Source organism: Leptodactylus fuscus, chromosome 2 (genome assembly GCF_031893055.1).
Source record: "Leptodactylus fuscus isolate aLepFus1 chromosome 2, aLepFus1.hap2, whole genome shotgun sequence".
In the NCBI taxonomy this organism is placed as follows: Eukaryota; Metazoa; Chordata; class Amphibia; order Anura; family Leptodactylidae; genus Leptodactylus; species Leptodactylus fuscus.
The window spans coordinates 15,644,993-15,672,583 of NC_134266.1; the positions used below are offsets into that span (position 1 = coordinate 15,644,993).

The following is a 27,591-nucleotide window of genomic DNA, read 5'->3' on the forward strand; positions in this document are numbered from 1 at the left end:
GCACTATATGGCAGTAGCAAGAAATGAGGGTATTTATAACCCCAATATATTCTTTGAATTCCCAGTCAGACAATGGCACTGTATACCAGTAGTAAAAATTGTGGGTGCACGTAACCCCAATATATTCTTTGAATTCCCAGTCAGAAACTGGCACTATATGGCAGTAGCAAGAAATGAGGGTATTTGTATTCCCAATATACTCTTTGAATTCCCAGTCAGACAATGGCACTGTATACCAGTAGTAAAAATTGTGGGTGCACGTAACCCCAATATATTCTTTGAATTCCCAGTCAGACACTGGCACTATATGGCAGTAGCAAGAAATGAGGGTATTTGTATTCCCAATATACTCTTTGAATTCCCAGTCAGACAATGGCACTGTATACCAGTAGTAAAAATTGTGGGTGCACGTAACCCCAATATATTCTTTGAATTACCAGTCAGAAACTGGCACTATATGGCAGTAGCAAGAAATGAGGGTATTTATAACCCCAATATATTCTTTGAATTCCCAGTCAGACAATGGCACTGTATACCAGTAGTAAAAATTGTGGGTGCACGTAACCCCAATATATTCTTTGAATTCCCAGTCAGAAACTGGCACTATATGGCAGTAGCAAGAAATGAGGGTATTTATAACCCCAATATATTCTTTGAATTCCCAGTCAGACAATGGCACTGTATACCAGTAGTAAAAATTGTGGGTGCACGTAACCCCAATATATTCTTTGAATTCCCAGTCAGAAACTGGCACTATATGGCAGTAGCAAGAAATGAGGGTATTTGTATTCCCAATATACTCTTTGAATTCCCAGTCAGACAATGGCACTGTATACCAGTAGTAAAAATTGTGGGTGCACGTAACCCCAATATATTCTTTGAATTCCCAGTCAGACACTGGCACTATATGGCAGTAGCAAGAAATGAGGGTATTTGTATTCCCAATATACTCTTTGAATTCCCAGTCAGACAATGGCACTGTATACCAGTAGTAAAAATTGTGGGTGCACGTAACCCCAATATATTCTTTGAATTACCAGTCAGAAACTGGCACTATATGGCAGTAGCAAGAAATGAGGGTATTTATAACCCCAATATATTCTTTGAATTCCCAGTCAGACAATGGCACTGTATACCAGTAGTAAAAATTGTGGGTGCACGTAACCCCAATATATTCTTTGAATTCCCAGTCAGAAACTGGCACTATATGGCAGTAGCAAGAAATGAGGGTATTTATAACCCCAATATATTCTTTGAATTCCCAGTCAGACAATGGCACTGTATACCAGTAGTAAAAATTGTGGGTGCACGTAACCCCAATATATTCTTTGAATTCCCAGTCAGAAACTGGCACTATATGGCAGTAGCAAGAAATGAGGGTATTTGTATTCCCAATATACTCTTTGAATTCCCAGTCAGACAATGGCACTGTATACCAGTAGTAAAAATTGTGGGTGCACGTAACCCCAATATATTCTTTGAATTCCCAGTCAGACACTGGCACTATATGGCAGTAGCAAGAAATGAGGGTATTTGTATTCCCAATATACTCTTTGAATTCCCAGTCAGACAATGGCACTGTATACCAGTAGTAAAAATTGTGGGTGCACGTAACCCCAATATATTCTTTGAATTACCAGTCAGAAACTGGCACTATATGGCAGTAGCAAGAAATGAGGGTATTTATAACCCCAATATATTCTTTGAATTCCCAGTCAGACAATGGCACTGTATACCAGTAGTAAAAATTGTGGGTGCACGTAACCCCAATATATTCTTTGAATTCCCAGTCAGAAACTGGCACTATATGGCAGTAGCAAGAAATGAGGGTATTTATAACCCCAATATATTCTTTGAATTCCCAGTCAGACAATGGCACTGTATACCAGTAGTAAAAATTGTGGGTGCACGTAACCCCAATATATTCTTTGAATTCCCAGTCAGAAACTGGCACTATATGGCAGTAGCAAGAAATGAGGGTATTTGTATTCCCAATATACTCTTTGAATTCCCAGTCAGACAATGGCACTGTATACCAGTAGTAAAAATTGTGGGTGCACGTAACCCCAATATATTCTTTGAATTCCCAGTCAGACACTGGCACTATATGGCAGTAGCAAGAAATGAGGGTATTTGTATTCCCAATATATTCTTTGAATTCCCAGTCAGACAATGGCACTGTATACCAGTAGTAAAAATTGTGGGTGTATATAGCCCCAATTCTATTGCTAGGGGACTTGCAGGGTATTTCTGGGGTGAAGGTGGGGGGGCACACCGTTGGAACGGGTATCGGGGTATATATCGGGTATACGGGAATACACTGACAGTGTATTCCATTCAGGATCCTGGGAAAGCTGGGTTGCGGCGATTGAGCCCGTCAGTGCCACGTTACACTGACAAGCTTCTCCCTGGAATTTAGCTCTTACAAGAGCTGTTGGTTGTCTTCTCCTTCCTATCCTAGCCTGTCCCTGCCTACCCAGAATCTAAGCCCTAGCTAGCTGGACGGAAACCTCCGTCCTCGGTGAATTGCAAGCTCAGAATGACGCGAAGCTGGGCGTCGCTGTTCTTTTAAATTAGAGGTCACATGTTTTCGGCAGCCAATGGGTTTTGCCTACTTTTTTCAACGTCACCGGTGTCGTAGTTCCTGTCCCACCTACCCAGCGCTGTTATTGGAGCAAAAAAGGCGCCAGGGAAGGTGGGAGGGGAATCGAGTAATGGCGCACTTTACCACGCGGTGTTCGATTCGATTCGAACATGCCGAACAGCCTAATATCCGATCGAACATGAGTTCGATAGAACACTGTTCGCTCATCTCTAGTCAAAACCATACTTAATCATTTTTTCAATAAGAAGGTTATGTGATACTTTATCAAATGCCTTACTGAAGTCAAGATATACTATGTCCACGGCATTCCCTTGGTCCAACCATTCAGTGATTTTGTTGTAGAAGGAAATCAGGTTAGTCTGACAAGATTTATTGGTCATAAAGCCGTGCTGGCTCTGGTTAATTAATGCCTTCCCATCCAGGTACCGAAGTAAATGTTCCTTGACAATTTGCTCAAAGATTTTTCCTGCTATCTATCTATCTATCTATCTATCTATCTATCTATCTATCTATCTATCTATCTATCTATCTCTCTCTCTCTTATATGTATAGTCAAATGTCTCCAAAGACCCATTCTTTGAGCGGACCACCATTTATCCTGACCAGATTTCCTTTTATAGATTTCACACAGTGTAAATTCTCAGTAGCAATTTTCAAAAACCACTATTGTCCCAATACAATGCCGAATCCTTTTTTTTTTTTTTTTTTTTTTTTATATATATATATATATATATATATATATATATATATATATATATATATATATAAACTAGTTTTGTTTTTGGTTTCCAAAAAATAATCTTTTTTTCTTTTTTTTCCATCTTACATGAGCTCAGCATGTTCACTTGTTGGTATTGGCTTCTGATTCATATGTTCTACTGTGAAAGCCTCTACTCTGCATGGAAACAGCTGGACGTATGATCTGGTGTAAGAAGTGACAACTTAAAATTGCTCATTCTGCGAGCACAAAAAACTCTCTCAGGGGAAAATCTTAACTAAGTTTTACAATACACAATGATGCTATTGTATGTAGTGGTAAAACCTGATATATGCGGCATCTTTATAGGATCTTTTGTTGGTGTTTAATATAACTATGACAGCTTTTTACCTTACAACAAAAGACTTTTCTTATTTGTTTTCTCCCCACTTTCTCACTGATAGAAATCACTTTAAATTGATAAATATGTCAGAAGAGGCCTGAAGAGGATGGCAGGGAATTGCCGGATTCCCAGGAGAGATGAGGTGAGGCGAGTATAACTGTTTCTTATTTTTACTCACCTCCCCTGGGCCTGGAATCTGTGGAGACCCCAGAGTGTAAAAGTGCTTTGTGGGAAGCATATCCCAAACTTTTCTGGTTCAGGTTGAATTTGGGTCTGTCCAAAACAGTTTGCTCATTGCTAGTACAGTCATATTAAATTTTTGGCAGCACCAGTGCTTGATATATAATTGATGTCCGTAAATGGAATGGAAATACTTATTTTCAGAAATTATAGTACCTGTCCCGAATAGTGGTCTACTTGTTAGGCATTGCCCTAAAAATTTACAGTTCCCACCTACTTAAAGGTATTTTTCCATTAAAACACTTTTTTTTCTAGTTGACACAACAACGGAATAGCCTTAAGAAAGTCTATTCTTCTCCTACCTTTTGATGTCTTCTTCATGCTGCCGTTCTGTAGAAATCCCAGTTTTTGTCGGTATGCAAATGAGTTATCTTGCAACACTGGGGGTGGGCACCAGTATTCAAACAGCACTGAGGGCGTCCCCAAAGCTGCGAGAGATCTCTTCAGCAATGCCTCTATCTTCATCTGGAACATCCTCTTCACGCATCTTCTTCCACTGCAGGCGGTCAAACTTGTAGGCCTCGGGCAGAGCAATGCGCCTATACCTATGCCTATAATAAACAGACAATAGACCTAGATCTGCTGCAGGCCTCCAGAGTTGAAATCCTTTTGGTATCTTCTGTAAGAGAATTTCTAGAGCAGCACTTTCCCACTAGCTGCTGGTGAACCCTGGGGCAGGGACACAATAGACATTGAGCCCTAAGCTGGAACCCCCCGCTGCCCCTCCTGCTTGTTGGTCCTATCCTAAGCAATAGGCAACAACTGGTCAACAAAGCCCTACCTATATAAGTGACAACACAGAATGCAGTCAAGACAATCAACAACAAATGAAGGTCAGCTAGCCAAGGGTCCAGTAACAGTCAAGCAACACAGTTCAGAATCAAAATCCAAGAGAATAGTCAAAGGGTAAGCCAGAGGTGAAAAATACAATAGTAGCAGAAGGGGGATCTTAGCAGGGATAAGGTCTAAGGTCAGAGTCACAATAGCCAGCAAGCCTGTGTGGGCTGATGACCTGCATATAGGAAGTCAAAGACCTGCCCTAGGCTTGATTGGTAGACAGGCTGTCAATAACACAGGCAAGGCTAGAATTAACTAATTGATGAACAAATTGAAACAAGGTGCAGGAGATGGGTGTGGTGGAGATTCAATTATGGAGATAGGTAATAGAGCAGTGTTCACACAGTGCAATGAAAAACTCTAAGCAAAGAATCAAACTGTACACACCTCCTGCCCCGCAGCATGCGAGCGGAGGGTGGCGCAGTGACCCAAACAGGCAGAGACATTAAATCTTCTCAATGTTTTAAAATATGGAAGATACATTTAGCAATCCTAACACATTTTCTAAAAACGTCAGCAGCTCTCTAATTTTTACATTGACCACATGTAATTGAGCATTTGTTATTTTCATTCCAGATCCTATCGTCAAGGTCATGACATTTATTGTATACTACGCTATTAATTTCGTATTCATTGTGAAGTCTTTTGTCCCGTTTTCGAAGCTACATATCATATTTTCCGTCTATATTTTTAGCTCCTTGTTCTTGATGCTCCAACGCAGAGCACAAAGGCCTCTATCAGTAAAGGAGAAATAAAAAGCAACCAAAAATAATAATGCCATAGCAATGATTTACAAAATTATCCATACGAATGGGTAGGTTTCTTCTCTGACACATTAAAGAGGACCTGCCACCAGATCTGAAAGCCCCAAAGACTTACATCTTCTGATAGGACCTGTCATCCTAAAAAATGTTGTGCTTTTTTTTTTTTTTTTTTTTTGTCCAAATCCATGCAGCCATTCCAAAGATGCAAACCCTTTTAGAGTAGATGTAAGTTGGGTCTGCCGGCCATAACAACATAAACCAAAGTTCATTGTCCGTTCGTTCCTTTCTACTGCGTTTAGATGTTGTGTAAGTATTGATGGTAAATAGAGATGAGCAAGTAGTATTCGATCGAGTAGGTATTTGATTGAATACTACGGTATTCAAAATACTCATACTTGATTGAATACTACTCGCTATTCGAATGGAAAAATTTGATGCAGAACCAGCGTTGATTGGCCGAATGCTATACAGTCGGCCAATCAACGCTGGTTCTTCTCCTACCTTTAGAAGTCTTCTCCGCGCAGCGTTCCCACGGCGTTTTCCAGTTCTGAATTCACTCTGCCAGGCATCGGGCCTGGGCAGAGCCGACTGCACATGCCCATGCTACAAAAAAATGGCCACTTTGACTGTAAGCGGCCATTTTCTTGTAGTGCAGGCATGTGCAGTCGGCTCTGCCCAGGCCCGATGCCTGGCAGAGTGAATTCAGAGCCAGAAGACGCCGCGGGGACGCTGCGCGGAGAAGACTTCTCGGAGAATCCAGCCCGACCCTCACTCGTGGACTTGGTAAGTATAATTTGATCGAATGTTGCCTACCCCTGAAACGAGCATTTTTCCCCCATAGAGTATAATAGGATTCGATATTCGATTCAAGTAGTCGAATATTGAGGGGCTACTCGAAACGAATATCGAATATCGAGTATTTAACTATTCGCTCATCTCTAATGGTAAACTAAATTACAGCACGCCATGCAAGTCCCATATGCCAAAAGCTTCCAAGTCATTGGGGGTATTTACTTATGTGGCACATCTTTGGTGCACGTCTTTCACGTCTTTCCCCATTTCACATTGTTTCTTCTGCATTCCACTTCCCACTATTTAGGAAAAGCATAGGGGCATCACCGAGACCAAGGCAGACAAAGACGAGGACATCTCAGACCAAGAAACTTACACCAGAAAGCTGTCGTAAGTTATACTTGAAATCTACACATAGATTTATATAGATTTCCATTTTGGTGTATGGCAATGTGGCTGAATTATTGGGAAGCCAGACCCTCTTAATAATGTAGACACCTCCTGCACCAGTCTGTTGATGACCGAAGTATATGCTGTCTAAAGTAGAAGCCAATACTTTACCATAAATAGAAGACAGCATGGTGACATACCTTTAAATGAATACTGTATGTGAATGACCTTTATCAAAACTTATCCTTTATGAAGACACATACAGAAAACAGGATCTTTGCATATGGTTTGCAGAGTTGTAATTTCTTTCCAACATTAAAAGCTATTACGTTGCTGTCTGAATTGTAATATTTATAGAAGGAATCTTTCTTGAGAGACATAATGTACAAGGTTAGGCCTGGTTCAGATCACGTTAATGGCTTCCCATTACCATGTGTGTAGGAGATGCTCCCAGATTGTGGGTGGCTTTGTATTTGCCCATTTGTATTAACCTTCCCGGGGGTCATATCTTTCAAACTGAAAAAAAGAAGAAACAAGCTGCAAATTGTTCAGAAGTCCAGCAGTAATCTAGTAATGTATGGGGTTTTGCATTTTTTGCTTGGTGTCTTTTACTCGGTTTTCCCAATGGATATTGCTAATAATTGTTCCAGAGACTGTTTAAAATCTTTTGGCCCTTGTTCAAGGATCAGCAATGAAGAAGATTTCCCAAGAAAAGAGAAACAGCCTCATCCAACTCATCGATAGTAGTCAGCCAAGAAAATTGCCAAACTGTATCATGTGAGTGTCATGACAGCTGGAAGTCCACCCGTTCATTCCAAAGCCAAGAGGTGGACATCCAGGGAAAATACCGGCATCAACAAGTCAGCTCATCACATAGTCTATCAGATCCGGCACGACAAACAAAGCAGCGATGGTGGCTCGTTGGCTTCGTAATATTGAGATCACAGACATCCAAGCATCCAAGCACTGTGTGACAAGTGTTACACAAGCCTGAAAAGGTTGCCCAAAAAAGGTGAAGAAGCCTCGACTTTAATATCATCATAAGAAGTTCCAGTTTTCAAAAAAATCACAAAAACTGTGGAAATGAAAGTCAATAGACTGGGCTCTGATGGGTGCAAATGGGTCTGGAAGAATCAAGGGAAAAGGGGGCTAATGGATCGAGAAATTGAAGGAACTGTCAAGTTTGGTGGAGGAAGCCTGATGATATGGGAATGTTTCATAACCAAAGGCATTGGATACTTCACCAGGATCGATGGTGGTCTCAATGCTGAGATATATATATATGAGCATCCAACAAGATGAGTTACTTTGTACACTCGAGTACTAAGGGTATGAAAAGGATGACATAGTGTTCCATCAGGACAATGGCCCGAAGCATATGTTGTGATTAGCAAAGAAATGATTCAATGACAATGAAGTAGAGGACCTGGATTGGCCTCCACAGTCCTCAACTGAGTTGAATACTTATGGGTAGAGTTGAAGAAAATTTTTTATTCTTACCCAAGTGAGTATGCACTATGTATGCACCAACATTGAGAATATGAAGAAGAGACCTGGGATCAGATTTTGGTCAAGACATCTTTGAGTCTGATCGAGAGCATGACCAAAAGTTTTTGGGCAGAAAGCTGGATTTACAAAATAATAAAAATTTAAAGGGATTCTACCATTAAAGCAACTTTTTTCTAATTACCACGTCGGAATAGCCTTAAGAAAGGCTATTCGTCTCCTACCTTTAGATGTGGTCTCCGTCGCGCCGTTCCTTAGAAATACCGGTACTTACCGGTATGCTAATGAGGTATTGGCAGCAATGGGGGCGTCCTTCTTCTTCATCTGCCTCCTCCCCTTGTCTGTCGTCTTCTTTCTTAATCATGTCTGACGCCTGCGCAGTCGGCTCTGCTGGCCGGCGGCCATATTTCCAAGGCTGCAATTGCGCGCATGCGCAATACGCTCCTCACGTCTTCGCCGAACAGAGTGTACTGCGCATGCTCAGTAAAGTCCGTACAGCCCTCCGACGCGCGAGTGAACTCATCCAGGCATCGGAGGGCTGTATGGACCTTACTGAGCATGCGCAGTACACTCTGTTCAGCGAAGATGTGAGGAGCGTACTGCGCATGTGCGCAATTGCAGCCTTGGAAATATGGCTGCCGGCTGGCATGCGCAGTCGGCTCTAACAGGGTCTCGCTGTCAGAGCCGACTTCTCAGGCGTCAGACATGACGAAAAAGAAGACGACAGACAAAGGGAGGAGGCAGATGAAGAAGAAGGACGCCCTCATTGCTGCCGAGACCTCATTAGCATACCGGTAAGTACCAGTATTTCTAAGGAACGGCGCGACGGAGACCACATCTAAAGGTAGGAGACGAATAGCCTTTCTTAAGGCTATTCCGACGTGGTAATTAGAAAAAAGTTGCTTTAATGGTAGAATCCCTTTAAATTTAGATTTTAGGAGCAAAACAATAACAATAGCAAGAATCTGCATAACTAATTATATGCTAAATAGTTGAAAGTCAAATTTATGTATGAGATAGCCAAGATGGTTTTCTAGAAAACGATGGTAGTCTCATGTTCCGAGCTGTAGTGGATGGTCAGATATGGAGACTGAAAGTCACAAGTTCGAAACATTGTTACCCTTTTGCCCCTCAGTGTACACTCATTTGGTAGATTTGCAGAGACTAATAACTGGCAAGGAAGAGAGAATAACTGTAGGGTTAGACTACACATGGTTTGTTTGTTGTCTGTTACCAGATTTGCAGAACAGTTGTAGATTTAAATCGGCAGAATTTTTTTTTAATAAACATCATTTGCAAATTTGCTCCTTTTTAACAAATCTCTTAGAAATATTTCATTATCCTAGAAGGTAAATACTCACTCGGCGTTGCAGCAGTACAGTATATGCTCTGCCAGAGAACAATAATGCCGCTGATAGAAATGATGATATATTACCTTGATGAAAAAGAAGTAGAAATCTCTAAAGATGAAAAGAAATCCTTGAAATATTACATTATGTAGAGCGGCATCAAAATATCATGGTATCAATATATTGGTTGAAAGAAATTTTCTATATTGTCTGCATGTTTCTGACATCTTGCTTGTTGCCTGAAAGCGGTGCCTCAGGTAACCTCAAGGGCATGCTCTGCTCCGTGAGTAGAATTTCACTCCTAGTACACTGATGTATCCTTCTGTGTGACAGAACCAAATGATCCATGAACCTGGGCTGTTCCTAAAGTGGATATCATCAGCTTCACACCAGACTGCTGATTCTAATGTAACAAGCTTAAAATGCAACGCGCTAGTAGCAGTGGCCGCGAGGCATTTACATAGGTGAAGAACATTTCTTCCATCGGCGTTGAGGCGCGGTTTGGGATGATCTTACTGTTTACTAGGGCACCCACGGGTAAGGAGAGAGTGGTAAACATGCAATTTACTAATTATTTCTATGCCGGAGCTTGTACACTTTTTTTCTATGGGGGTGTCATGGTGGTGGCTAGGCTTCATGAATGGTTAAAGTTCAGGGCGAAATAAAAATAGAATTCAATATAGATTGGGATCACATCTGCTCTGGGCTTTCAGTTTTTCTCTTCTGTCATAAATACAGAAAAACAAACTGTGATCAGTTACCTATAGCCCAGCGAATTGAGTTCAAACTACTAACGCTAACATACAAAGCCATCCACAACCTGTCCCCTCCATATATCTCCGACCTAATCTCACACTACCTGCCCACACGTAACTTCAGATCCTCCAATGACCTCCTACTCCGCTCTTCTCTCATCCGCTCCTCACACAACCATCTCCAAGATTTCTCCCGTGCATCCCCCATACTCTGGAACTCTTTACCAAGACACATAAGACTGACCCCCACAATCACAGGCTTCAAGAAGGCCCTGAAGACTCCCCTATTCAGGAAGGCCTACAACCTCCAATAACACTATCACCGCACCGCCATCTGTACAGTCTCCCCCTCTCCTTCTGTCTCTACCCCCTTCCCTCATAGATTGTAAGCCCTCGCGGGCAGGGCCCTCTACCCCACTGTGCCAGTCGGTCACTGTTAATATTATATCTACCTGTATATTCTGTGTATTGTATGTAACCCCCAAATGTACAGCACCATGGAAATAATGGTGCTATATAAATAAACAATAATAAAAAAAATAATAATAATTTGTTTTGTGAATATTTGCAGGGTTCATCTCTTTGTGTCATTTTGAAATGGAAGTTCTATTATAATACTCTGGGGTCTCAGCGTTACCGGACTATAATTAATGGAGCCCCAGGGACTTATGTAAACATAATAATCTCTTATGTTCACCTTCCCTGACTTCTCGTAAGCTCCCTTGTAGTGTATGGAGCACCCTCAAGGTCCTCGTCCGGCCTATTTCATGGGTGATCTCATGGACCCCGGGGATAGCTGAAGCATATGTTTGAGTCTCAGTGGTCACATGGTGCATTAATGATGGTAGTCTCATGTTCCAAGCTGTAGTGGATGTAGTCACTTTAGTCTGCCCTATGTGACTGTTTATGCCCAGTCATAGGCCTTTGTGGTCCCCAAGGGTCTGTGACATCTCTCAGGAGGCCATAAGAGGATTTCAAGTAGCGTTGGGCAAATCGGTTCTCAACACACTGAATTTGACCCTAATATTCCAGATTCTTTATTTTGTAACAAAAGCAAACCAAATTGAGAGAAACTATAATGGCTGCCATGACATGATTTGTTTCTTCAAATCCCAGAGTATAGTAGCTAGAAGCTAAATAAAAAAACATTTATACTCATACTCATACGGCATACTCATTTATACTCATCTTCCCATTTATACTCATCTTCCCTCTTTCAGACCTCCTCACTGCGTCCTACAATCTGTGTATTACTCTGCAGGTGACATCGTGCACCTGAGGGTACCACTGAAGCCCAATCCCAGAGACATCAGCATGCTAAGCACCATATGGTGTAAATGGTGTTCCAAAAGCGAAACCTGCATCACAGATTAAAAAAACCTTAAGGTGGCCATGCACATTAGAATAAAGAAACTGGTAGGTTTGACCTACTATCTTGTATGTTTGTGGCTACCCGACTTTCCTCTGACTACAAATGTCAGGGGAAAGAAAGCCTTGGTTGTTGGATTTGAACATGCCAAATCCTATTATTCTCAAGGGAGATAAACCCCTCTTATGTCTCTTTCCCTATTCATAACACATGCATGCTCAACCAAGCTGTGCATGCATGTCTATAGGGGAAGGGATAGCACGTATCGGGACGCACACTTGACTGACCACATCCTAAAGTGTATAGTCAGCTTTACCTTTAATCTACATTTAATCTAGAATATCTGGTGTGCCCGCCCCCCCCAGTATAATGTCACATAGTGGCCCATGCACATAGTGTAATGTCCCATAGCGGCCTCTCCACACAGTATAATGTGACATAGTGGCCCCTCCACACATTATTATGTCCCATAGTGGGAACTCCACACAGTATACTGTCACATAGTGGCCCCTCCATACCAGTATAATGTCACATAGTGGCCCCTCCATACCAGTATAATGTCACATAGTGGCCCCTCCATACCAGTATAATGTCACATAGTGGCCCCTCCACACAGTATAATGTCACATAGTGGCCCCTCCATACCAGTATAATGTCACATAGTGGCCCCTCCATACCAGTATAATGTCACATAGTGGCCCCTCCATACCAGTATAATGTCACATAGTGGCCCCTCCACACAGTATAATGTCACATAGTGGCCCCTCCACACAGTATAATGTCACATAGTGGCCCCTCCACACAGTATAATGTCACATAGTGGCACCTCCACACATTATTATGCCCCATAGTTGCACTTCTACACAGTATAATGTCTCATCATTGCGCTTCAATAAAGTATAATGTCTCATTGTAGATCTTTCAAAGTATAATATCCTGTATAGGCCCCACCACACAGTATAACATCTCATAGTGGCAACAATTTTGGGGTTTCATCTCTCCAGAGCCATTATTATACAGACCCCAGAATATAATGAGCAGAGGCTCAAGGGAGGTGATTAAACATAACAAATAGTGTTACTCACTAGAGATGAGCGAACACTAAAATGTTCGAGGTTCGAAATTCGATTCGAACAGCCGCTCACTGTTCGAGTGTTCGAATGGGTTTCGAACCCCATTATAGTCTATGGGGAACATATACTCGTTAAGGGGGAAACCCAAATTCGTGTCTGGAGGGTCACCAAGTCCACTATGACACCCCAGGAAATGATACCAACACCCTGGAATGACACTGGGACAGCAGGGGAAGCATGTCTGGGGGCATAAAAGTCACTTTATTTCATGGAAATCCCTGTCAGTTTGCGATTTTCGCAAGCTAACTTTTCCCCATAGAAATGCATTGGCCAGTGCTGATTGGCCAGAGTACGGAACTCGACCAATCAGTGCTGGCTCTGCTGGAGGAGGCGGAGTCTAAGATCGCTCCACACCAGTCTCCATTCAGGTCCGACCTTAGACTCCGCCTCCTCCGGCAGAGCCAGCGCTGATTGGCCGAAGGCTGGCCAATGCATTCCTATGCGAATGCAGAGACTTAGCAGTGCTGAGTCAGTTTTGCTCAACTACACATCTGATGCACACTCGGCACTGCTACATCAGATGTAGCAATCTGATGTAGCAGAGCCGAGGGTGCACTAGAACCCCTGTGCAAACTCAGTTCACGCTAATAGAATGCATTGGCCAGCGCTGATTGACCAGAGTACGGAACTCGACCAATCAGCGCTGGCTCTGCTGGAGGAGGCGGAGTCTAAGATCGCTCTACACCAGTCTCCATTCAGGTCCGACCTTAGACTCCGCCTCCTCCAGCAGAGCCAGCGCTGATTGGTCGAGTTCCGTACTCTGGCCAATCAGCGCTGGCCAATGCATTCTATTAGCCCGATGAAGTAGAGCTGAATGTGTGTGCTTAGCACACACATTCAGCTCTACTTCATCGGGCTAATAGAATGCATTGGCCAATAAGCGCTGGCCAATGCATTCTATTAGCTTGATGAAGCAGAGTGTGCACAAGGGTTCAAGCGCACCCTCGGCTCTGATGTAGCAGAGCCGAGGGTGCACAAGGGTTCAAGCGCACCCTCGGCTCTGATGTAGCAGAGCCGAGGCTGCACAAGGGTTCAAGTGCACCCTCGGCTCTGCTACATCAGAGCCGAGGGTGCGCTTGAACCCTTGTGCAGCCTCGGCTCTGCTACATCAGAGCCGAGGGTGCGCTTGAACCCTTGTGCACACTCTGCTTCATCAAGCTAATAGAATGCATTGGCCAGCGCTGATTGGCCAATGCATTCTATTAGCCCGATGAAGTAGAGCTGAATGTGTGTGCTAAGCACACACATTCAGCACTGCTTCATCACGCCAATACAATGCATTAGCCAGTGCTGATTGGCCAGAGTACGGAATTCGGCCAATCAGCGCTGGCTCTGCTGGAGGAGGCGGAGTCTAAGGTCGGACCTGAATGGAGACTGGTGTGGAGCGATCTTAGACTCCGCCTCCTCCAGCAGAGCCAGCGCTGATTGGTCGAGTTCCGTACTCTGGCCAATCAGCGCTGGCCAATGCATCCCTATGGGAAAAAGTTTATCTCACAAAAATCACAATTACACACCCGATAGAGCCCCAAAAAGTTATTTTTAATAACATTCCCCCCTAAATAAAGGTTATCTCTAGCTATCCCTGCCTGTACAGCTATCCCTGTCTCATAGTCACAAAGTTCACATTCTCATATGACCCGGATTTGAAATCCACTATTCGTCTAAAATGGAGGTCACCTGATTTCGGCAGCCAATGACTTTTTCCAATTTTTTTCAATGCCCCCGGTGTCGTAGTTCCTGTCCCACCTCCCCTGCACTGTTATTGGTGCAAAAAAGGCGCCAGGGAAGGTGGGAGGGGAATCGAATTTTGGCGCACTTTACCACGCGGTGTTCGATTCGAACATAGCGAACACCCTGATATCCGATCGAACATGTGTTCGATAGAACACTGTTCGCTCATCTCTATTACTCACCTCCCTTGGGCTTCGACACAGAGTTTGGGCCTCCTCTGGTCTCAGAGACACCATAAAAGATATCAGAGACCACATGGGCCTGTGATTGGACCTTAGAGGTAATTCATTCATGACATCTCTGAGACCAGAAGAGGCCACTAGATTGGTACCAGAGCCCAGGAGAGCTGAGTAACTGTTTTTTTGTGTTTAATTACCTCTCCCGGGCTTCCATTCATCATACTCTGGAGTCAGAAGAGACCACAGATTATAATTAGAGCAGTTCCATTTAGGACTTGTTTGGGCTGATTGAAATTGCAGGACGAACCTCAGGGCAAGGTAACCCAACAAACACCCTCAGAACCGCCTCCTGACCATTCTGCTGCCTGAGGCGAGATGCTTATCTCGCCTCACGGCAGATGTGACCCTGGGACTATGACTACTCCCATCCTCTAGGCAGTGCTCATAATTCATTGAGCACTGTGTAATATTTAATTTCTCCTATACCAGCACTGCAAGGGAATTATACACTTGCAGATGGAACAGTTGGAAGTACCAGGAATACACGCCCTTGTGATCAGCTAATCTGAAGAACACCCTCTCAATAAAAAAAGGATTACTCTAAAGCAGAGAACACTGTTAAAATCATGCTATATGCGAGCGACATGAAAGGTCACAATAATACCATACGGAATGATTATAATGCTGATTCTTAGACACGCCGTTCCATAAAAGAAAACAGATTCTTCCCGAAACCGTACAGACGTTTTCAACAAGATAGCAAATATATTTCTCTTGCTCTGAAACTTCTCACTTACTTAGCTGCTGAATCATTCAAAAGCACTGCACCTTGTACAAGACAATGGAAAAATATATGAAATAAGGATTTATGAGGCTTTTCAAGGCATGAGACATCTACAGAATTGAGAATGCCGTATTGAGTGGTACAGACAAGCTTTTATATGAACCAACCTGCAAAAAAAAAATTTGGTACAAGCCCAGGGGACAAAGGAGAAAATGTAGCAATAAAGAAATATGCGGAGAGTTCAAGCAAAATGAACAATAAACTTGTTCTATTTAAAAGTAAAGTAAACGTATTTGTTTCCTTCAGACGGATTACACTATGGTGTCCCTCGACATTTATCAGGTTACTTCCCTTACACTTAATTCTCGATGCTTTGCTCCTTGTGGTCTATTTCTGTATCCTACCGTAATAGCTCATCTCTTACGTGTGCACTATTTCTAATCTAGCTGTGCATTTTTTATGGCTCTAAAGTTTGGCTTAGGCTAATACATCGGAGAAGACGGCAGAGTTGAGTTTACATCAGAAGGACCACCAGGAAGATGACCAGACCATTAGTGGCCTGCAGAGTAAAGCCACAAGTTATGGAGTATAACTTGTCACCTGGTTATGTGGTTATCCTTAGGTCCCATGATAAAGGAAAAGGTTACAAGATTTGTATAATTTGTAGGGTTCAAATACGGACAGAAAGATACATTACAAAGAAAGTCATTTCACACAATGGGACTGAGGGCCCCGCTCGCAAGAGCTTACAATCTATGAGGTAGAGGGGGTGACGCAAGAGGTAGCAGGGGCGGCATTGCTTATACAGGGGTCAGACACTTTTGTAATAGAGGTGACTGTCATTACACAAACATAAGACTTCATGAGCCATCACCAGTCATGTCCTTTAACATGTGGATAGAGCTTGGACCTCTAAAGTTAGCCTGAAATGGCATCATATCATGTGGGGTAATGGGGAGCGGGGACAGAGGAGGGTTACATTTTGGGGATTCTAATTATAGTACGGAAGGGTTTACGTTAGAAATTGTGATCGGCCTGTCTGATAAGATGTGTCTTTAGTCTGCGTTTGAAACTCTAGAAATTGGGAGTTAATCTGATTGTCTGGGGTAGAGCATTCCAGAGAAGTGGTGCAGCTCGGGAGAAGTCTTGTATACGAGCGTGGGAGGTTCTGATAATAGAGGATGTAAGTGTTAGGTCATTGAGTGAGTGGAGAGTACGGGTTGGGCGGTAGACAGAGATGAGGGAGGAAATGTATGGAGGTGCGGCATTATGGAGAGCCTTGTGGAGGAGGGGGATAACTTTATATTTTATTCTATAATGAATAGGCAGCCAATGTAGTGACTGGCACAGACCGGAGGCATCGCTGTAGCGTCTAGCCTGATAGATGAGCCTGGCTGCTGCATTCAGAATAGATTGTAGAGGGGAGAGTTTCTCATACATGAGAAATTATGTAGGTAGCAAAAATTACCTTTGTGGGACCACAGAGGCATTGCCGGTACATGAGAGGCACATGGATGTGCTAGCTGCTGGCCATGAATGAATGGCATGGTCGGCGGCTAGCACATGTTCATGTACAACCCAAATTAGTCAATGCAATCTTAGCATAGACAGTCTGAAATTACCACAGTGTCTTATGCTGTTTGATAAAGCTGTCACATTATTAGACTGCCTAGACTAACTTTACACCTCCTGTTAGCTGCCTACGGGCAGAGCTGACTGCACATGTCTGTTTGGTCATTTTACTGTGGCCGAGCGTACTGTTCCTATAAGCGGTCACACTAAAATAGCTGAACAGACATGCGGCAAGCCTGATGTCCGCATGCATCGGATTTACATCCTGAGAAAGAAGACAACGCAGAGGCCACAGCAGAAAGGTGCGGGTATAGAAGATGGAGGTGGCACTGGAGAGTTTTAAAGTGGCATCGGGGACACCCCCTTTGCTATCTGAAGACTCATTAGCATACCGAGAAAAAATGGGATATCTATGGACCGGCGTCGCGGACAAGAATTCTAAAGGTAGGAAAAGAATAGCCTTTCTTAAGGCTATCCCTACGTGGTATTCTAATGATAGAATTCCTTTAAATTACAGCAGTAAAATTTGTTGCTACACCCCTTTTCTGTGAATTCACCCTTTTTTCATTCACGTTGTGATTAAAAAATCTGATATACTGGTACAAAGCATGTTAGGCAGTTTTTGGGGACAAATTACACTAGAATTTGGTTTCATCTGCATAATAAATCTCTCCCATTAACAGGTTAGTGAAACCCTCACATCACAACAAGAACATATACACGCATAGCATGAACATATCCTAAAGAAGAAGTGCAAAACCATGTTTCTTCTCAAAGCTGGTGATCTCTGTATGAGAGGTGGATGAACAATTTTGGAATGAACTGAATTCAACACAGAATTTCAAAAAGTTTTGGGATCGACCCAATACTAAAACATTGGAGTTCATTATCTGTGAATCACTATTATATTCGTGGATCTCTTCAGACTCCATAGTGTAATCCTTGGAGGCCTAGGGGAGCAGTGCCAGGGGGCTTCCTTGGGGTCTCTCTTGTGGTCTTCCAGCCTCTTCTGTCCTATAGGATACCTACTGAGGCCTATAGGACTTCTAGTTTGAGCCAAACAAGTTTGACCAAGAACAAATCAAATGGACAAACCTTGTGAATATTCATGAAATACATAATGCAAGGTTCACCCATCTTTATTCAGTATGTGCCGAGCCAAGGGGAATAATAAGAAATTGTTGCCCATCTTTATAAGAGCCGAGCTTTAGTTCCTTTACAATATTCTATATATCACGTATTTGCTCATCTGAAGCAGCAATGAAAGGTGGTTTTATTGTTTGTGTTGTTTAGACTCCTCATCTAGTTACCGAGGTTTCCTTTGTGATCCTGAGCTGCATGAGCATCGTGTGCATAATACTTATGTATGATGGGATTAGTTTGTAAATGTTCCGAGTATCTATTGTTCTACAAATGAGTCAAGTATCTGTATCCGCTATTCTAGGAATTCACAAGACTGTGCTTCAAAATCGTCGTCATTCATGTTAAATACACACTATGGTACTCAATGATCCTCGATGCATGTTTCCCAGTGAAAAGAACCAACAGTTCATTGAAGTGCCAATCTATCCCCTGTCCACAGTGTCTTCACAGGGCTACAGTAATTATTATTGGGGAGGTAGTGGCCAATGGTCCTGGTGGAAGACCATTGGTCAGATGGTGGACATGAGCCAGAGTCATGAGTATAGCTATAGAGGGTGCAGACGTAACAATCACTACTGGTAGGTTCCGAACTCTGATGAGACCCAATGGCCTCTGTACAAAATAAAATCATTATTAGAGATGAGCGAACAGCGATCGAATTGATATTCGATCGGATATCAGGCCGTTCGAGGTATTCGATTACAATCAAACACCATGAGGCAAACTCACTAAAAATTTGTATCCCCTCCCACCTTCCCTGGCGCTTTTTTTGCACCAATAACTGTGCAGGGGAGGTGGGACAGGAACTACAACAACAGAGGCATCGAAAAAAAAATCTGAAAAAGTAATTGGCTGGCTAAATCAGGTGACCTCCACTTTATACGAATGGTTAATTTCAGATTCGGGTCATATGAGACTGTGAACTATGTAACTGTGAGACAGGGATAGATGTACAGGCAGGGTTAGCTAGGGATTACCTTTATTTAGGTGGGAATGTTACTAAAACAGCTATTTGGAGCTCTCATTGGGATCCCTGTCAGCTTGTGATATGCGGGAGCTGACTTTTTCCCATAGGAATGCATTGACCAGCGTTTATTGGCCGAATGCCATACAGAGTACAGCATTCGGCCAATCAACGCTGGTTCTGCCAGAGGAGACGGAGTCTAAGATCGGTCCACAGCAGTCTCCATTCTGGTCCAATCTCAGACGTAGCAGTGTTGAGCGCACAGGTGTAGCAGAGCTGGTCGTGCGCTGAGCTCTGCTACACCAGAGATGTAGCAGAGCTGAGTGTGTGCTGAGCTCTGCTACATCTGAGATATATGAATGTATCCTTAGTGTTGTGAGCTTCAGTAGGATGCCGATCTTGCTGTGAATGGTGACAAGTCCACACAAGGTTTTATGTAAGATGTTCTACCTGCCAGACATTGCGTAGACTAGTAGAAACCATCAAAGCTCAGTCAGAAGAGCAAAATATAACCTAAGATGTCTTGTCACGGCTGTAAAATGAATGGATTATAGTCTCTGAACACACAGCAAGTTTTGATATTTTTTGTACACTTACCCAAGTCCTAGTCGATGACATATGTTGTTAGAGATTTCGTCAGTCCACAGATCTGCACATGCCGTGTGCCATTCTGCCTGAACCGAGATCTGGACCAATCCACTGGATCTAGTGTCAGAGAGTTGAACTATAAAAGAAGATCACAAAGGTCTGGTCATTCAGCTCCAAGTTGCACCTGTAATTATTATCTCCAAATAATGGACCTGAGTGTTCCCGACACCCAATGAATCTCTTCTAGAGAGTAACATTGCCTTTGTTGGGCAACACATGTCCCAGAAGAGGAAACCTTCATAAAAGAGAAATCCGAGTGGGTGATGACTGCTTATTTTGTCATTTACACGAGTGGAAGAGCCAAAGTTATCATGGTAACGTGTTATCCTGCTTAAATCCCATATCCCACCAGTATGGAAATTCAGAGGAATGGGATGGGCATCACTGAAGTCATTGTATCCATGACAAGAGCTTTAGGTTGGCATAACACGAAAGTATCGACCATGTAGTGATGGAATGGATTAGAGAAATGCTTTAGATGGGATCCTGCTCATATTTAATTGTTATTTATTACATTTTTATTATTTTTTTGTCTCTTAGTTAAGGACTATTCACATCTCCATTATAGGACCACAGGAACATATTAAAGAATAAAATGGGTCTGTGTAATAAAGTACAGCAGATCCCATTGACTATAATGGACTCCAATGGGTATCCATTATTTTTTTTCCTTGAAATTGTCGGATAAAAAAGTCCTGCTTGCAATTTCAGCTACACTCTGCGGCAGAAGATGTGAACGTAGACTTATTTATCTGACAGAGCACAAAAAATGTATAAAAACACCATAAATGTAGCTCTCAGCTACTTCTTATTTCGGAGCAGGAACATAGAGTACGATGGCCACCAACTACTGCACTGGAGATGCTACCAAATTATACTTTTCTAAGTCTATACTATTGAATAAAGCTTTTAGATAGATAGATCTGAAGAACAGAAGAATTTGTTCCCAATTTTTAGGTTGGTGGTCAAGCAGTGGCACACTGCGCCTTTCATTTTAATAGGACTATCCCTGGCACTCCCATTGAAATAAATGGAATGATGTGCGATGACCAACCACCATTCGAACACTGCTCCATTCAGAATGGGAGACAAAAATTCCCCCCTTTTTTGATTTGTGGGGCCTGAATGCTACCCGCTGATCTGCATGTTCCTGTATCCCATGAATAGGCCATAACTTGTGCAGATAACAATAAGAACAAGTATAATAAACATGATGTTACATGAGGTTCTGAAGGACAGAAGGCTTGCAATCTACAAGTGAAGGAGACCTGGGGTTAGGGGGGAGGAAAAAGGATCAGGCATGTTGGATTTGAACATGTCTGATCCTTTGTTCTTGTACAAAATGGGACCTGGCAGTGGTTTCATCCATTCTTCCAATGAAAATATGCATGGCTGACCGATCTGAACATGCACATACAGGTATATGGTGAGGGGGATAGCTGTTGGTCAGTTTTAGATTGGATTTTGAGCCCAATTCCATTATATCCCCTACAAAAATCTCTTACCACATTTGTCTTCGTCAGAACCATCTGGACAGTCTTGATGTTGATCACATAGACGGTTCAATAAGACGCATTCGCCGCTGTGACACTGGAAGGAGGATGCATTACACGGCTCTGTAAGAAGAGATATATTTATCACGTAGGCAATTTAATAAAACACAATGTGAACAGCGCCAATGTTAAAATGGCAATTAGGAGATTCGTAGAAGAAAGATAGACCCTGATTTAATAATACGATTTATTTTTAGTAAGCTTTTAAAACATTAGTAATGTGAATCTGATGGGTGAGCCTCAATGTCTTGTCAATGTCACTCATAACTCCATTACTCCTCTATCCATGTCCTACTTTTACTCCTCATCTCGGCTAATTACTGATCCAGTCTGATCCTCCGCAGTTACCGTTATGCGGAGCCTCGGCAGATCTCTGCTATCGCTAACTTGTAGCAATTTCATTCTCCAAACTTTTCTTAGATCTGCGTCTCACCAATTCAATTTCTTTTCACAATAGGTGCAAGTCTAAATTTGCCCAGAAATGATTGACATTTCTCACACTTCTGGAGTTTTATAGCTCGCTGAACGCGTTTAAAATTTCACGTAAAATGTTTTTTTCTTTTTTTCTTGGCCTTTTCTTTTATCATTCTGCTATTCTGAACTCAAGTCCAGGGTGAGCAGTGAAGCCCGGAGACACAAAATATTTGCTTGTGCAACATTATAGAAGAGGAATAGAGAGCATGTGCATGACTTCATTAACCTTTCTTTCTCTTTCTTTCTTTCTTTCTTTCTTTCTTTCTTTCTTTCTTTCTTTCTTTCTTTCTTTCTTTCTTTCTTTCTTTCTTTCTTTCTTTCTTTCTTTCTTTCTTTCTTTCTCTTTCTCCGTCTTTCTTTCTTTCTTTCTTTCTTTCTTTCTTTCTCTTTCTCCGTCTTTCTTTTATTTAACATTTCTTTGTGGAAATTAAACATCTACTCTACCATTTATCTGGTTTCTTGTACTTAACCACTAATGATGAACTACAATAGTCATTATTACATTCCCTATATATAACCTAGTATGTGTTTTCTTCCTTTCTATATTACGTTGAACTTCTTGTCAATATTTATAATGTTTTATTAAATTAAGTTACCTTATTTAGTTTTTAAAATCTTAATTACAATTGTTTTTACTTAAACCTGTGTAATTCTTCCTAATCTGATTTTTAAAGGAGAGTTAAAGTAGTACATATCTCATAATCTATCTATCTACAGTCCTATGAAAAAGTTTGGGCACCCCTATTAATCTTAATCATTTTTAGTTCTAAATATTTTGGTATTTGCAACAGCCATTTCAGTTTGATATATCTAATAACTGATGGACACAGTAATATTTCAGGATTGAAATGAGGTTTATTGTACTAACAGAAAATGCGCAATATGCATTAAACCAAAATTTGACCGGTGCAAAAGTATGGGCACCTCAACAGAAAAGTGACATTAATATTTAGTACATCCTCCTTTTGCAAAGATAACAGCCTCTAGTCGCTTCCTGTAGCTTTTAATCAGTTCCTGGATCCTGGATGAAGGTATTTTGGACAAACAATTCAAGTTCAGTTAAGTTAGATGGTCGCCGAGCATGGACAGCCCGCTTCAAATCATCCCACAGATGTTCAATGATATTCAGGTCTGGGGACTGGGATGGCCATTCCAGAACATTGTCATTGTTCCTCTGCATGAATGCCTGAGGATTTGGAGCGGTGTTTTGGATCATTGTCTTGCTGACATATCCATCTCCGGCGTAACTTCAACTTCGTCACTGATTCTTGAACATTATTCTCAAGAATCTGCTGATACTGAGTGGAATCCATGCGACTCTCAACTTTAACAAGATTCCCGATGCCGGCATTGGCCACACAGCCCCAAAGCATGATGGAACCTCCACCAAATTTTACAGTGGGTAGCATGTGTTTTTCTTGGAATGCTGTTTCTTTTTGGACGCCATGCATAACGCCTTTTTTTATAACCAAACAACTCAATTTTTGTTTCCAAAATGAAGCTGCCTTGTCCAAATGTGCTTTTTCATACCTCAGGCAACTCTATTTGTGGCGTACGTGCAGAAACGGCTTCTTTCTCATCACTCTCCCATACAGCTTCTATTTGTGCAAAGTGCGCTGTATAGTTGACCGATGCACAGTGACACCATCTGCAGCAAGATGATGCTGCAGCTCTTTGGAGGTGGTCTGTGGATTGTCCTTGACTGTTCTCACCATTCTTCTTCCCTGCCTTTCTGATATTTTTCTTGGCCTGCCACTTCTGGGCTTAACAAGAACTGTCCCTGTGGTCTTCCATTTCCTTACTATGTTCCTCACAGTGGAAACTGACAGGTTAAATCTCTGAGACAACTTTTTGTATCCTTCCCCTGAACAACTATGTTGAACAATCTTTGTTTTCAGATCATTTGAGAGTTGTTTTGAGTAGCCCATGATGCCACTCTTCAGAGGAGATTCAAATAGGAGATCAACTTGCAATTGGCCACCTTAAATACCTTTTCTTATGATTGGATACATCTGGCTATGAAGTTCAAAGCTCACTGAGGTTACAAAACCAATTTTGTGCTTCAGTAAGTCAGTAAAAAGTAGTTAGGGGAATTCAAATCAATAAAATGATAAGGGTGCCCATACTTTTGCACCGGTCAAATTTTGGTTTAATGCATATTGCACATTTTCTGTTAGTACAATAAACCTCATTTCAATCCTGAAATATTACTGTGTCCATCAGTTATTAGATATATCAAACTGAAATGGCTGTTGCAAACACCAAAATATTTAGAACTAAAAATGATTAAGATTAATAGGGGTGCCCAAACTTTTTCATAGGACTCTATCTATCTATCTATCTATCTATCTATCTATCTATCTATCTATCTATCTCATATCTATCTATCTATCTCATATCTATCTATCTATCTCATATCTATCTATCTATCTCATATCTATCTATCTATCTATCTCATATCTATCTATCTCATATCTATCTATCTCATATCTATCTATCTCATATCTATCTATCTCATATCTATCTATCTATCTCATATCTATCTATCTAATATATATCTATCTATCTCATATCTATCTATCTATCTATCTATCTATCTATCTCTCTCATATCTATCTATCTATCTAATATATATCTATCTATCTCATATCTATCTATCTATCTATCTATCTATCCATCTATCTCATATCTATCTATCTATCTATCTATCCATCTATCTCCTATCTATCTATCTCCTATCTATCTATCTATCTATCTATCTATCTATCTATCTATCTATCTATCTCTCTCTCATATCTATCTATCTATCTATCTATCTATCTATCTATCTATCTATCTCATATCTATCTATCTCATATCTATCTATCTCCTATCTATCTATCTCCTATCTATCTATCTCATATCTATCTATCTCTCTGTTCTATCTATCTCTCTGTTCTATCTATCTCTCTGTTCTATCTATCTATCTATCTATCTATCTATCTAGTTATAGAAAATTTAAAGTAGCACAAGTACCAAAGAGTGGGTGCAAATCTAAAAGAAAAGATCACTTTCCCAAATTGTATAGGTAAAAACAAAGCCAGCAGCAATCCAAATAGTGAAAAAAATCAAACAGTGTCTTTATTCCCCAGTGATGTTTTGGTCCCTGGATTGGAACCTTTCTCAAACGTTGCTGTGGAATAAAGATACTGATTGATTTTTATCACTGCTGGTTGTCTATCTAATCTATCTATCTATCTATCTATCTATCTATCTATCTATCTATCTAGATCAATCTATCCATCCATCTATGATCAATCTATCTATCTGTCTATCTATCATGATATATCTATCTACCGATCTATTATGATTTATCTATCTATCTCCTATCTATCTATCTATCTATCTATCTATCTATCTATCTATCTATCTATCTATCTATCTATCTATCTATCTATCTATCTATCATCTATCTATCATCTATCTATCATCTATCTATCATCTATCTATCTATCTATCTATCTATCTATCTATCTATCTATCTATCTATCTATCCATCCATCCATCCATCCAGGTATTTTGCACATACTATAGTAAGGCCGCATTCCTGTATTACTCTATATACATATTTTTTTCTTTTCATACATCATTACCAAATATAATCATCCTCCTATTGATAATCATTTCTGCTATCCGGCCACCGTTGTTGATGATATATGAAGCAGAAAGAATAAGCTTGACTTTTCTCAGCTACATTAACTACAAAGGAGCTGAAACAGCACAAAAGAAAGCATATTTTGGCTGAACAAAGTAAATGCATTTCAGAAAAGAGAGGAGGACAAATTAAGGAAATATATAGTCACGCAACACCTAATATGTCTTCTTGAAAAGAATATATCTCTGGAGGGACACATTTGTTTCAGCCTGAGTAGATTGCTACATTAAAAATGCCTAAGCATGAAAAGGCAAATTACTTCACCCATTGTGCATAAATGAACTTCAGAATTGTTTAATTTCATTTTATTCTTCTGTCTTTTTCTGTATTTTGTGGCGACGCGGATGAAAATATATTGTAACAAGCTCAGCACGGAATGTGTAGAATTTAGACATGGATGCAAACATGGACATATCATCAGGTTACAAGGAAAGTAAGGAGGTGCTTTGCTATTAACTGTTAATATTCTTTATTAAAATATTGTCTTCTTTAAATTCAAATATTGATAACTTTAACTTTTTTTAAATTAAACAATTCCTTTATTTAAATTGAAATATTTGCCATCACTTTTTTGTATATTTTGCATTATATTGAATTGTACAGAATTTTTTTTTATTGCGCTCCGTATAATTTGTTCCTGATTCCTACTCCTAAGTCACAAGTATGTTCTGTCTCCTTTCTATCTACTGAATATTCCATCTATCATCTATGGAATGTTTCATCTGTAATAGAAACCCCAAGATCTAGCTGGAATTTTTTTGGGGGGCCTCATATTAAGAAAATGTCACCTTTTCCAACATTTCTATTTAGTAAATCCTTGTATTACCCATGAAATAACATTTCTGGAACAAAATCCCTTACAATTCTGTGTTGTACAGGTCCTCTGTTATTCATCCAGGAAATTTAAGAATGCATTTACAACTGGGTGGTATCATTCTCCTTGTTGGAGGGGTTGTGCCCACATACAGTCTAAGACTCTTTAGCATGGTTTGAACAATGTCAGACCGTATAGGAGTCCTGACAGTGTTATACACTATGTTTTATAGATGGGTTCCTAGGAGTCCTGACAGTGTTATACACTATGTTTTATAGATGGGTTCCTAGGAGTCCTGACAGTGTTATACACTATGTTTTATAGATGGGTTCCTAGGAGCCCTGATAGTGTTCTACGCTATGTATTATAGATAGGTTCCTAGGAGTCCTGACAGTGTTCTACGCTATGTATTATAGATAGGTTCCTAGGAGCCCTGACAGTGTTCTACGCTATATTTTATAGATAGGTTCCTAGGAGCCCTGACAGTGTTCTACGCTATGTATTATAGATAGGTTCCTAGGAGCCCTGACAGTGTTCTACACTATATTTTATAGATAGGTTCCTAGGAGCCCTGACAGTGTTCTACACTATGTTTTATAGATGGTTTCCTAGGAGCCCTGATAGTGTTCTACGCTATGTATTATAGATAGGTTCCTAGGAGTCCTGACAGTGTTATACACTATGTTTTATAGATAGGTTCCTAGGAGCCCTGACAGTGTTATACACTATGTATTATAGATAGGTTCCTAGGAGTCCTGACAGTGTTCTACACTATGTTTTATAGATGGTTTCCTAGGAGCCCTGATAGTGTTATACACTATGTTTTATAGATAGGTTCCTAGGAGTCCTGACAGTGTTATACACTATGTTTTATAGATAGGTTCCTAGGAGCCCTGACAGTGTTATACACTATGTATTATAGATAGGTTCCTAGGAGCCCTGACAGTATTCTACACTATGTATTATAGATAGGATCCTAGGAGCCCTGACAGTGTTCTACACTATGTTTTATAGATAGGTTCCTAGGAGCCCTGACAGTGTTGTACACTATGTTTTATAGATAGGTTCCTAGGAGCCCTGACAGTGTTCTACACTATGTTTTATAGATAGGTTCCTAGGATCCCTGACAACTTTCAACACTGTTTTAAGGTGTTGTTCGTATTAAATTTTTTTGACCAAAAATTAATCTTGGACC

At 41.0% G+C, this 27,591-nt stretch overlaps 1 protein-coding gene across 1 annotated transcript in view; it reads right to left on the bottom strand.

The window, feature by feature from the left end:
• Positions 1-27,591, bottom strand: part of TMPRSS15 (transmembrane serine protease 15) — a 258,100-nt gene that overhangs the window by 79,971 nt on the left and 150,538 nt on the right. The window contains exons 17-18 of the mRNA XM_075263447.1: positions 21,367-21,477; positions 19,811-19,937 (exon numbers count right to left, since the gene is read on the bottom strand). Of these exons, the coding sequence (XP_075119548.1) occupies positions 19,811-19,937; positions 21,367-21,477 (238 nt within the window). The remainder of the gene's footprint in view (positions 1-19,810; positions 19,938-21,366; positions 21,478-27,591) is intronic.